Below are 14,227 nucleotides of genomic sequence, written 5' to 3' on the forward strand. Positions count from 1 at the left end.
TACTAGACCACAAGTACCAAACATGTTTGGAAACAGCTCATTTTTATTAATCTAAATATGTAACAAACTACATGGTGTTATATCCAAACCAATTGCCGCTAGACAATAAGTATTTTTGATAATATTGTTAATTTAACTAATAAAAAATGTTACGCTTACTATTGTATTTTTGTCCGCCTGTACCAATTGGAATCAACATGTGATACATTTTTGGAAGCAGCTCAGCTAGAGTAATCGGAAAATTGAGATGAAATGGGGGTGTTTCATTAAAAAAAAAGACGGTGACGTAATTACTCAAAAGTAATTCACCCTGTATATAAGATTATTATTTTAAAATACGGTAAATTAAAATAAAAAATTGACGTGTTTCAGGATTATTTCTTGAAATGGTCTGTTTAGCTAAAAATGAATTTGTTCTATACTTTACAGACACAGTGTATTTTTTCTGCCTGTTGTTGAGTATCCTAACCTAACCTAACCGGTTAGTACCTTAGTACAATGCCATAACGAATACTTTTTGAAAACTGAAGTGAATAAACCTAAAACCGACGCATTCACCATTTTTGTCACATGCAGATGTTTCAATATAAACAAAGCGATTTTAATGAATACTGGTTCTTTTTTCGTAGTTGAATCAGTCAAAAATCTCGATAGGGAAACATCTCATTCAAATAAACTCATTCATTTCGAAGTTATTAGGTTTTCCTAAAGAACCTTCAATTTATAAAAAATCGAAACATCTCAACAACAATCTTGGATTCAATTATTCTATGCATCCTGAAAATTCAATGAAAACAGGGTGTTCCATTAGAAAGTGATTTGGTATGTAATTTACACTCTTTTGGTACACCCTGTGTATTTCCAAACAATTTGAAAATGTAGCTATAACGGACAGTGTCGTACCCAAACATAAGCTTTTGGGAGGATAAGGACAAACATTTTCAAATTTTCCTTCTTTTGAAGAAGTTTTCCAAAGAAGTTTGCTTACTTATAATAAGATTGTGAGATATAAGGTTGTTACATATAATGGATATTCCACCTGAGGGGATATATCCCCCTTATCCCCCTTGGGTACGCCACTGATAACAGAGACTAATGATACTGTAATAGACTGTCGCAACAATGGTGGAACTCCTGTATATTTATTATGAGTAATCTTGTCACTGTTCCATCTCTGAATTTGCATATATAATTTCAAGTGCACCCAATTCTTCAACTGAATCCTAGACCAATTTGCGAGTTGAATGACAATATCCTACATACCAGATATTTCATCTTCCTCGGCAATTGCCAGTGTTCTCTGATGATGCAGTTTCCGCGTCAGTTCAGCAATCACCGAATGTAACTCGGTTAACTGCTCCTCGTACCTTTGGGCTTGCTCGTCCAATTGTTGCTGAAGACGTTCCTGAAATAAAAAGAGAGAGATTGTTAGTATTCACATATTCACATTTCTGTTAAAAATTTTCTTCGATTAAATACAAAAAATTGAAGGATATGTTCTTAGAGCCCAACAGTTGCTATTTGAAAGAATAATCATCCAAAAATTCAATTGAGATGCAGATTGAAGATAATTTTCTACGTTGTAAGATTCTGCTTGTTATTTCATGTTTAATATTTGTAAAGTTGAAAAAAAGATAAAAGGATTACTTCTTTGCGTATGATTATTTGGATTTCACAGTGATATTGATTCTTTAGAAGAGTGCAGTAACTGTTCAGATATATCTAAATTCTATATCTTTCAGTAGTTTTTGCATTAAATTCAATTTTTGCTTTTTGAAGCAAAAAAATCTTAATTCTTATTTCCTTAAAAGAATCCATGAAACGTTTACAAGCGTATTCATAAATTCCCTTGAATTTTATTGGGAAAAAATTCAAGATGACATTGTCAGCAACATTTACCAACTCTGGTGGTGTACCGCCCATATGGACATCATCATTACTGTCTATATCAAATATATCTGGAAGATAAGTAGGAATTGAACCGAAATAAGTAATGATTATCTGACTGTCAAGGAGACGATTTCATAGGCAAAGAATTGTAATCGAAAATCGTTATTGATAAAAAAATCCTTCATTTAACATAATGTTGCTTGCGATTTCAGAAAAATATAGATTCTGTACCTTTCAGTAATAGCACATTCCCGAACTCCAACGTTTACATTGTCGTCCGGGAAAGTATGGCTTTTCCTACTAGATACACAATGTACCATTCAATTTCCCCGTCAACAAAATGAATGAAGCTATCAATTCCACTTATTTTCACGACATTTTCGATGCTCTGCACGGATGTTTTGAAGTGATTCTTGAATCTGCATATAAATAACCGAATTGATGAGATCGACTAACGTTCACGTCAATATGAGAAACTGGGATAACGTTAACTCAGGTCCAGACCTACAAACTTTATTCACTGGAGGAGCTTGGATATTCTAAATGCAAACAAGGGTAGTTGGCACCTTCTCTTTGAACTCTAAAACTTATCTAGGTTTACTCCAACTGTTAATCTACGGAGGAGCAGCAAACTAGTTATTTGACGAAGAATGAATATTGTGTGCAGCAACCAATATAAGTTCACACAGGAAAGGATTAATTTTATGATTAACTGGTATGGAAGTTATGAAGTACTCTGGTTTAATTATTCGATTTGCATTGTTTTCAAGTATTAATACTTCGGATGTCATTTATTAGTTGATAGCTAGCCTCAATGACTGTCTCTTTCATATTTACTTTTCATTTTTTATTTTGCAAATTATTATCATACAAAATACCATTTGAAAAAACGGACTTTTCATCATTTGAGTATATCTCGTTCAAGTCTGTAATTTTGAAAAAGCCAGTATGATTATCGACGCATTTCATTAAACGTGAATTATACACAAGATATTGGTAATCCCTACCCAAAATTTCAGCTTTCTAGGATTCCACGTATCGAAGGGGTGAATTTTCAATTGAAGCTATGTTTTGGACCAAAAAATATCAATCAATTACTAGAGACAAGAAAACTAATGGATAAATAATCAAGGAGCTACGACAAATCAATCAATTAATACCGCAGCGCTTAAAATATTAGATAGATCGATAGTGCAGTGGCTCATACGCAAAAAACCAAATTTTCAAGAAAATAGTACCCTGTAAAAGTCCAGGTACTATCGACCGTGGTCCATACTATATATGAAATATAAGTACTCATCCTGAATCAATATTATCGTTGAAATAGCCAGATTCATAATAAAAACAGGATATCATCCAAAAAAATGGAAAACGGAGTATACAATCTTAATTTGGAAGAAAGGAAAAGACCCAACGAATTATCGACCCATAAGCCTATTATCGATAATTAATAAGGCGATAGAGAAATTAATTCACAGAGGACTAACAGATTTCGTAGAAGAAAAGAAAATTTATTTCAGATCACCAGTTTGTGTTTCGCAGAGCATTCAACGATCCACCAACTGGTACTACTAACGGAAAATATTGAGGAGCAAATGAACTTCCCTACAGATACTGGTGCAATATTCTTGGATATAGAAAAAGCATTTGATAAAATGTCGCATCAAGGTCTGATTTACAAAAAGAAATTGATGAAATTTCCCACCAAACTTACGAGATTAAAGAGTTAGATTAAGTTATATTGCATTGATTTCTGTATGTGTCTTTTTACAACATTTGGTAATTTTCAGTAGCCCTGAAGAAGGATAAGATATTATCCGAAAGCTTGGCTGAAACAATAAAGAGCTGAAATTATTTCAGTTGACTACATATCCGATCAACCTTTCTGTTTCAAATCAAAAATTGTTAGTCGAGATTTACAACTCTTACTAGTTTACGAGATTAATACAATCGTACCTGGCAAATAGAAAATTAAGAGTGAAAATCGATAGTACCAGGTCGACAATCGGAGAAATTGAAACCGGAGTTCCTCAAGGTTCGGTTATAGGACCGCTGCTGTTCAACTTATACATGGCAGACATACCAAAAATTAATAGATGCAAAATAGCCCAGTTTGCAGATGACACCGCTATTTACTATCACAGTAGAATGTGGAAAACAATTACTAGGTAGTTGCAGATAGACCTAGATAAACTTCAAGAAATGGAGATTTGAAGTGAATACATCGAAAACAGTTGCAATCTTCTTCGGAGAAACAACAGTATCTATAGAAAGAGAAAGTAGGAAACGTCAAAATGGAAAATCATATGATAGAATGGAAAAAGGAAACAAAATATACCTGGGAGTAATTCTAAATGAAAGAATGAACTTTAACAAACAGATAGAAGAAAACAGAAAAAAAGGCAAGGAAATAGCACGGGAGACTGTACCCGCTGCCCAATCCAAAAAGGATACTTTCTTTAGAAAATAAGATGAAGATAATAAAAACAGTGCTAATGTCAAGCATTACGTATGCAGAAGTAACCTAGTATATTACGAAAGACAATAATAAAGAACAGTTGCGAAGTACACTAAATACAGTAATCAGAACAGCGGTTGGCGCCCCATAATATATAAGCAAGCAAAAAATCAGAGAAGTATTAAAAATTGAAACTATTGAGGAAATAGTTAACAAACAAAGAAAGAAGACAATTGATACACTGATGGAACATGAGAATGAGGAAAGATACTACAAATCAAAATGAGAATTACAGATAAGAGGAAATACCTCTTTCAAACGACCAAATAGAAGAAAAAGTGACATGCGATAGGGAGAAAAGTCTCCTAATTAGACAACAAGAGGAAATCGGAGAAATTAAAGTAGAGGCGAAGGGAATAACATTCCAGTGAATCAACATAACAACAATGTTGAATTTCAGATGAAACTCCGTAGCATCAATGATACAAATGCAATTTTCAGGAAAATGGCTATGTCCCATTTGAAACCAATGTTGGATCGTCGTTTTTTGTTGTAGATAAATCGACCATTATTTACTCAATTTACACTGCAGGAGCGTCACAATACCAATTTATCCTCCCATCGTTACAATTCTATCCGCATTCTCTGATATCAGTTGGGTTGGGGCAGGGTTCTAGGTCATCAGATGAGAAAATCGATCTTCATAGGTCAGGGTTGAAGCAGGGAAAATTCCAGGGAGTTCGTTCGACAAAATAGCTCTCCATAATGCTTTCTGACAAATTGGCTGTGTGAATCATTGGGAAATATCACGAAAGCTGATTATTGGAGATTATTGCCTCTCGAAAATACATGACGAAAACAATCGATTGAATTTCCACAATAGCTATTTTCAATTGGGATTCGACTGCAATATTTTTTACGGTCGCCAACAAGGAGGAACTGAGTATGTTGAACGAATTAATTATCATGTAAGTTCTTAGGTGGATGTGCAAACAAACATTGATCTTTGAATAGTGATTAAAATAAACATACCGTCCAAAATACACTACTTATACCGTAGATCTGCTATAAACAGCACTTAAGTTTATATGATTCCAATTCAAAATAAACTGGGTAATAGGAAATTGATGAACATATTTTTTCAAAGGCGAAATGTTAAGCGTATGGCTGCAAAATACATAAATTTCGTTATCTACAATTGACTAATAAAAAATTGAATATAAATTTGATACATTTTAGTTTATCGATGTTTCAATTGGATTTTCTAGCAATAATACGTGCAATTTCATGTTTTTATTCGAGCGACTAGCTTCATTTGAGAAGATGAACTAAACCTTTTATTACAGTACCCAAGACTTTTTCTCTCAGACATGTATCAATAAATCATAAATATAAACGCAAAAATAACTACAAGAACACCCTGTCTATGAATTCAAAAATGGAATCGCAAGCTCAAATGATGATGAGTTTCCTTAGATCACCTTATCCTCAGAAGCACCATTCACGTTAAAATGACGAAAAATTGAAAATATGGAGTTATTTCAAATGGTATTGAATGAAGTAACCATTTACGCCGTCGATACATATAATGTTTTTTTGAGTAGACATAATGGTTACTTCTATGCAGAAAAAAAAATTCAACTCTGTATTATACAGAATGATCAAAATTCTTTTCTTACAGAATGATCATCAATAATATTCAAACATTAACTACAAATAATGGTCAAAAATTTGCTGGAAAACTATAAGGTTTTCGAACACCCTGTTTGTATGAAAATAGGTTTAAATTGTGCTTCTAACATCACAAGAAAGATTTTCATCATTTACTCCCTCAAAATAAGATCCATGTCCGGGTTGGGCCATCAGGTATAATAATATATGTAGGCTTGGTTAATCGATCGTCTAGAGGTATGATTCGATTACCTGGCCTTTCGTCTTTTTCTTCGTGACTTTGTTGGATTTGTAATAATTAAACTCTTTTGAATTATTTACATCTATTTACAAAGCCACAATTATACAGTACAAACTCAGTATTGAGAAGATCTTAATTACGTCTTAATTACAAGTTTCTCACTACGGTACTGAATTTCGTCTTTAACTTGTTCGTTAATTACTCGAAACGTCTTCTATTATCACGTCTTCGTCGTACTTTAAGTTTTCGGTCGTCTCGTCTTTAACTTGTTCGCGATTCGTCTTAATCTAGTCCGCGAAACGTCTTTTCGTCTTACGTCTTAAGTTGACTCGACTCGTCTTCGGGTTAAGTTGAACTGTACCGTCTGTACCCGTCTTCGGTTTAATTTGAACTGTCCTCTCTGCTGATTGGAACTACCCTTTATCGAATATAGACCTCCCTTCTCTCGGTTTGACCACACCCTTAGGGGAAGGTACTATACCCTAGTCCAATAAGGGCTTTTGCCGTATCGCCCCCAAAGATCTTCGCGGATTCCTGGAAATCGAATATTCTAGAAGGACTAGAACCTGAGAAAAAGATGTAACACATCTGGTACAACCGTCTTGTTCTAGAACTTTCCCAACCCCAGTAAATCTCTTAAGTTTTACAACCGACATGACACATTCTTCGACACCCCGAAGAACTACACATCCTTTTTACATTATGTACAATAAAAATTCGTTCCCTGTAAATTCATTGAATTTGTCATGCCCTTGGCACTTGAAGAGACTAATAGGTCTCCAAGCATCCGGTTGACCATCTCAATTATTTACAGGGAACAATAAACTGGATCCTACATATATAAATATAAAATAATGATGAAATTAATTTCACAGCATTCAGACAATTTTTCATAAATGAAATGAATTTCATATATTAACACACACACACGTTAAAACCATTGTTTACGTAAAATAATAATGTTCTGGCCCGAATACATATTCAAATCTCATTAGAGGATGAGGTGGTAATGGCGGATAGAGGGCGCTTTTGGATCGGCATTACGGCCATAAGCGAAATATCAAATAATGACTGGCCCGTGAAAATTTTTCAAAGGAATGCATATTTTTCATTTACTGTTTTCCCATTATCCAGAAACCTTTTGTGCATTCAAGTCTCGTTAAGTAGCGCAAAATATGTTTTATGTATGTGTATGGAGTTGCATATACGCTGAAATTGAATTTACTTCGTTCATGTTCGGCCTGTCACGACGGTCCTTTTTTGTAAGAAACTCATTTTATAATGTTTGTAGATGGAAACGAGAATAATTCAATTTTCTTCAAAGCGACTCCTCGTGAGCGTAAGATCAAAGCGAACCAAAAGTAGGGTTATGTTTCAGGTACACACACACATAAGAGATGGAAAACAGATACGGAGTAGACAATGTTGCGGCTTCTTATACATATCAGAATGAAGAGTCTCATCAAATTCTTGAAAAAATAAGTTTGTGATGCATAAATAAAGGTTCTTTTTTTTAGAGCTATAGAACTTTAAATTGCAATAAAACAACGATGGATTATTCGATTGACATGAATTTTGTTTATTCACAAGATACTCTTGTGGAATTACATTTTAAATATGATTTCTGGCATATGACCGCCACGGCGGGCTAGGATGTAGTCCAATCTGGACGTCCAATTTTCGATGACTTCTTCCAACATTTGTGGCCGCATATCAGCCAAATGGTCAAGGGTTTGTGGCTTATCCGCATAGACCAATGACTTTACAAAGCCCCACAGAAAGTAGTCTAGCGGTGTTAAACCACAAAATCTAAGAGGCCAATTCACAGGTCCAAAACGTGAAATTAGGCGGTCACCAAACGTGTCTTTCAATAAATCGATTGTGGCACGAGATGTGTGACATGTTGCGCCGTCTTGTTGGAACCACAGCTCCTGGACATCATGGTTGTTCAATTCAGGAATGAAAAAGTTAGTAATCATGGCTATATACCGATCACCATTGAATGTAACGTTCTGGCCATCATTGTTTTTGAAGAAGTACGGACCAATGATTCCACCAGCCCATAAAGCGCACCAAACAGTCAGTTTTTCTGGATGTAACGGTGTTTCGACATACACTTGAGGATTAGCTTCACTCCAAATGCGGCAGTTTTGTTTGTTGACGTAGCCATTCAACCAGAAGTGCCGTTCATCGCTAAACGATAAAATGGACGTAGTGCGCGATACGTATTTCGCACAGAACCATTATTTTCGAAATAAAATTGCACTATTTGCAAGCGTTGTTCAGGCGTGAGTCTATTCATGATGAATTGCCAAAACTGAGAATAAATCACTTGACAGCTGTTGAATCGGTCGCTATCTTGAACAGTAATGCCAACTTAAAGAGGACCTTAACTTTTTTTCGAGGTATATGATTTCCTCGAAAAAAAAACACCCTATATGTCACCCATTCGAAGAATGATTTCTTCTCAATTTGATTCCTCGATTTTTTGCAATCAGAATTCATATAAGGTTTTCTCGAGCTAGTCGGTATAGCAACATAGTTTTGTGCCAAATTAAAAGCAACAGTTTTTGAGAAATGCTCTGGTTAGTTTATAGTATATTATTCAACGAGCGGTAATGTAGGTCATAACTCACGAAGATGATGTTTGCAGCACGAGCCGCAGGCGAGTGCTGTAATTCATCAAGTGAGTTATGACCATTACCGCAAGTTGAATACTATACTTTATCTACGACTATATCAATAAATACTAAGAAAAAAATACAGACTTAGAATAAAGACAGAAGGAACGAGAAATAAACATAATGTGCTCGATACCGTACAAGAGAGATGGAAACTCAGTGCCACCAATCACAATCGAACTAGCTTCGGCTAGCTCGAATCCAGTACAGAGTACAGACATAGAAATTTATTGAAAAACCTTAATAATTGCCTATAAAAATGCATTAAAATATACCAAAAAATATTCCCTGTAAACGATGACTTAATGATCTTACTGCTACACCCATCTTGAAAATTTTTTCAAACTCCTTTATATTTTTTCGGGCAATTAATTCTGTATGGTAACATTAGCTGTTTGTCTTTTGGAAATGTATACCTTTATAATATTTCATCTTCACTATCTGAATTAATCGTTTTCAGCAAAACATTCACAATAATTAGATATCAACTTAATTTGAAAACGTCAAAAGTGACATTCCCTCGGACATTCCTCCCCTCAATAACAATAATGGAATGTTCTCTTTCGGCCAATCGAATAAAAGCAGAGAAGTATAGAAGCACAGATCCATATTTTCCGATTTATAATAGTGAGTTATAGTAGTGAGTTATTATAAATCACGCTGTTTGAATAGATACTATTAATTGCTCAAAAGCAGTTGAATAATGAGTATATAATTCAATAGGAGTAGATAAAGTTATATTTTTGGTATCTATACATTCTATAGGTTCATTATTGGAAATAATAGTACAAACTAGCATATCAAAAGGAATTACTCAAGTTGCTTATGTACTCCCAAGGGGCAAAGCTCAGCCATGACCACATTAGGAAGATGCTCTCTAATGGATGGCCCTCAAGAGATATTCTAGGTTTCTCGAAGTGTGAGACCTCTGAACGATAATAAATCCATCGGATGAAACTCTACCCAGAGCATTGCAAACCTAAGAGATTTTCTATCCAATTGATTTATAGGAGATTCTGGAATTCGGATTAGGGAAATTTATAGAAAGGCCGACAATTGTGGCAAGGGTTCTGAAATCCCTATTATGTTGAATTGTGTTCATTATAAGGTTGTGTTATAAAATAATAGATGCCGCATAAAAGGGTATTATAAGCTTTTTAAATAATACTGCTACATTTACATATTTATGTGATTTTGGTTTTTGTTCTCCCTATATAATTAGAGCACTGTATTTCTCCTTCTTGAAATTATATTCGTTGCCCAGAAATTTAGGAATTGTGTATACAACTAGTTTGTCACTAGCATGAAACCATTGAGGGTATTTATATTCAGATAGTAGGTAAAATTATTTGAAAAATTCTTGGGACACACATTCAAATAGATCTTTTTAGTCGAGAATGATGGAAGTAGTGAAGTGCATTGTAGTAAAAAAACGATTTATGTATGAAAGTCCTCAGAATTGATAATACCACATTGAATTGATCGAGTAATATAATACAATAAATATTTTTTCAATTATATTAAGAGGGTCGTTATTATAGTGAAGTAAAATATTATTTCAATAATATTTAAGGCATAAGGGATACATTTTTTAGCAATATTATGCAATACAAGATCAAGAAATTAATTTTATATTCGAAATGATGTGAATAATATATTAGTGTTTCAAATTTCTGTTTAAATTTTTTCAGAATGTATGCACAATGCACACTTTGAAAAACATATTTCGAGAACTATTTTCATTTCAGGGTTTATCATGTTTTCCTACATGTTATATCATCCCCACTCAACATGAAAAAGTCTTGATTATAAATATTTTGCCGAGGGGCTAAATTATTAGAGGTAGTATCTTTTATTGCCACACGAATACCTATTATTGATTTTATGATTTCACTTGAATACCTAGTGTTTGAAATTTTTCTTTAAATTTGGTTTTTCAGGTTCATGACTCATTACTAGGATACTCAAGTTGGAGAATTAATAAAATAACATATTAATTTTTGTACCGAATTTCCTGCTAAAAGCTCTCACAATTATTAAGAATAGCTCTGACAGGTGTCTATCAGAAAGATGATTATTGGTTATTATTATTATTGATTCTACAAATCACCAAAGGTGAAAGTGAAGAGTGAAAATTTCAGGGGGTTTATATTCTATCTTCGAAAATATTGGACTTAAATAGAACAGGAGCAAAAATGCTGGTTCGCACATTGCACTGAGGAAATATAATAAATAACAGTCGAAGTCGAGGAAATGTTTTCATGGAAACTAAGATTTATATAACAATAAACAATCGAACAGTCGATTCGGGTGAACATATTGGATGTTGCGAACGAAATATTGCGCTGGCATCATTCCAACGAAGTTTTATACTCAGCTTATGCTTTACGATAGCAACAGCATCATAAATAGTTACCCAATGAACAATATTTTCAATTTCAAATGAATCGAGTATATCGGTCTTAACATTTCATCGATTCGAATTGAATATGCTATTCTACACCAGTTTTGTTCTCATCAACTCCAATTAAATAACAAGAGAATTTTATATAATTCAGAAAATTACAGAATTCATATTTCGTTTTTTATTTCAACAATGATTCTTTATAATAAGTCAAGGAAAAAAAATCCTGATATATTTGCAGTTTACACACAACACAAAAATCGAATAAAATTTGTCCGTCCATCAGAACTTTTCTGGAAAACTATAGAAGTTATATTTTTTGTGATGCTTCTAACTTCAGAACACGATTTATGAATTTTGAAGCAAAAGGTCAAGAAATCAAATTTTCAAAAGTTGACTACACATAATCACGAATTCGAAACATATATGTTGCAATTCAAAATTTTTAATCGAAAGTTCGATATTCAATGGGATAGAAGTTATGAAAATAATTTTCTGTAGGCTTATGAATATCATCGATACATCTCATTTTCACAATCGATCTATAGCCGTGTGAAGTTAAAGCTTCAAATTGATATAGAAAATATAGTTTGAGTTTTTTCGAGATTTTTTCATCATAAAAACAAGTTTCTCCTCCTCCTTGGTTTTTTTTTTGTTGTTGTTTTTTCTCTGTAGTATAGGAAAAAATCTTTTTTGAGAAAGAAGAATAGTTCATCATGAGTAATGGTAGGTTATGGCAGTATACAAGCTATTTGCTTAGACTGCTAAACCTGCTTATTCTTGTATTTATTTCGATATGTATGTATTTTTGGATGAATTGAATTTGAGTAGGGTGTGAGATAGTTCATCACAGGGAAATATGCACTTTTTTTCTACATTTATTCTATAATGAAACGTTTTGAATATTCCATTTGGACGAGTGAAGGAACTCCTATTTGAATGACAACATTTTTAGAGATTTGAAATTGATAAGTAATTGTAGACGTAGGTACATATATCCAGGTCAAATTTTCATTGTGGCGGTATTCACGAATCTAATTATAATTGTAATGCCCCTTAAAAGAGCTCATTCTACACAATGAGCTAAATTAACACTAGAAAAAAATATTCATATGGATTGTTCCTATCACCTTTATTGAATATTAATCTTCTGAATGTATTTGTTTGAATCATATTCTTACTTGTTTCTATTTCTTTATTTATTTCCCCTCTGGCGCTCCTGCGATGACCAAACTCTGTACGGTGTACGAAGTTGTACATTTACTTCAACTTTTTTTTTTTCGAAACAAATAATTCACAAAATTCAGTTTTACCTCTTTTGTAATAGTTTCTGTAGGTTTTTCATGTGGGAATATGTTAAAATATACGAGTTTTTAATTTTATTTCCATAGTCTTAAATAACACATAACATAAAACGTTCAATATTTTCATTCCAAACATTGTTTCTGAAAAATATGATATAATTCAAGTTGTCGATTAACAATCGATTTTTCTTACTTATGGAATGGGTCGGAAGAAATGTGGTCGAAATAGGTGAATTCGTGGAAAATACCCGAAGCAATTGAATTTTTCTCCAGGAAAACTTATTCATCAAACTCTGTATGTGAAGCATGAACACTTTTTCCCATTGGAGGGAAGAAATCTCGATGTCATTTATCTTCATCTCACTTTGGGATCGGATAAGAAGTTTTTATGGATTTTCTCATCAGATTAGGGCAATTTACTCTGCACGTGAGAGAACACCTGAGCATCAATACTCAAAACGTTTTAATCACAATTAATAGTTTCAAAGATCCATTAGGTGAATATCATTTCGCGACTAATCTTTCAGAAATTTAGGTTTTCTTGATCGAAGCGTCTCCATGATTTTATCTTTCACTTATTGTCAATAGTCAAAGAGATTGAGCAAGTTTAAGTTTTCTCATGAAAAATTTTTCTGTGCCACCGGAGTTTTGTCGATTAGTATTATATAGAAAAGAAGTAAAATAATACTGAAGATTTCCGAACAACACATTTTGAATTTGAATGTAGATTTGATCAATGAAACAATTCAAGAAATTATGTTCGAAACGTAAAATTCTATTCACATCCAATAACTTGTAAATTGAATAGAGAGCTCTTTTGAGCTTGTTCAAATTTATATTCAAATTATCAGTATTTTGGAACAATTTTTTTCAGGAAAAAGCATGTAGAAATAAGCTGCGAATGAGTGATACCTAATATGAGGTCTGTCCAATTAGGTGCAGTAAGTGCGTACGAATGTAAACAGAAATACTCATCAATATACACATTTTTTATAAATCAAAATAAAAACTAGGAGGGAAAACTAGCATACCTGATATAAATGATTTGCAATGAATTTTTATATTACCTAATGAACAACTTGTTTTAAGGTGTCCTGATAATTCATTTAAAACAATAACAGATATATCAGAGTAATATTCAAGGTCTAGCTGAGATTTCTGGTTCGTTTAAATTTTGGAGGAATATACAGGGTTAGTCTTGAAGGTGCACATTGAATTAATCTATAGATTCCTCTCATCAAATTAAACATTTTTTTCATTTATCATTTTGACAGATTCAGCTGCGGTCAAAAGTACCAAATAAGCCATTTAATTGTCTTCCCATGGGCTGATGCTCTTCTGTTCTTTCAATATTTACACTACCGAGATAACTGAACTCAATCATTGTGAATATAGAAGTTCTATGAATAAATTACTTATTTGAATGAATGTTGCCAGATCTACGAATAATGAGGTAGAATTTAGAGTAGATCACATTTTGCATATTATTATAAACTTAGGGGTGGTGAACTCGCTCAAAGTATTGTGATCATGATTAATCTAACAAGCCAGCCCCAATATTAAGATTTGCCTCAACGT

The 14,227-nt window shown here is 33.2% G+C and overlaps 1 protein-coding gene across 4 annotated transcripts in view; it reads right to left on the minus strand.

Annotated features, from left to right (window-relative positions):
* LOC123674669 (colorectal mutant cancer protein) overlaps nucleotides 1-14,227 on the minus strand; it is an 84,128-nt gene that overhangs the window by 10,212 nt on the left and 59,689 nt on the right. For all 4 annotated transcript variants that reach the window (XM_045609635.1, XM_045609634.1, XM_045609633.1 and 1 more), the window contains exon 4: nucleotides 1,264-1,405. In XM_045609635.1, the coding sequence (XP_045465591.1) occupies nucleotides 1,264-1,405 (142 nt within the window). The remainder of the gene's footprint in view (nucleotides 1-1,263; nucleotides 1,406-14,227) is intronic.

The sequence above is a fragment of the Harmonia axyridis genome, chromosome 3 (genome assembly GCF_914767665.1).
Source record: "Harmonia axyridis chromosome 3, icHarAxyr1.1, whole genome shotgun sequence".
In the NCBI taxonomy this organism is placed as follows: domain Eukaryota; kingdom Metazoa; phylum Arthropoda; class Insecta; order Coleoptera; family Coccinellidae; genus Harmonia; species Harmonia axyridis.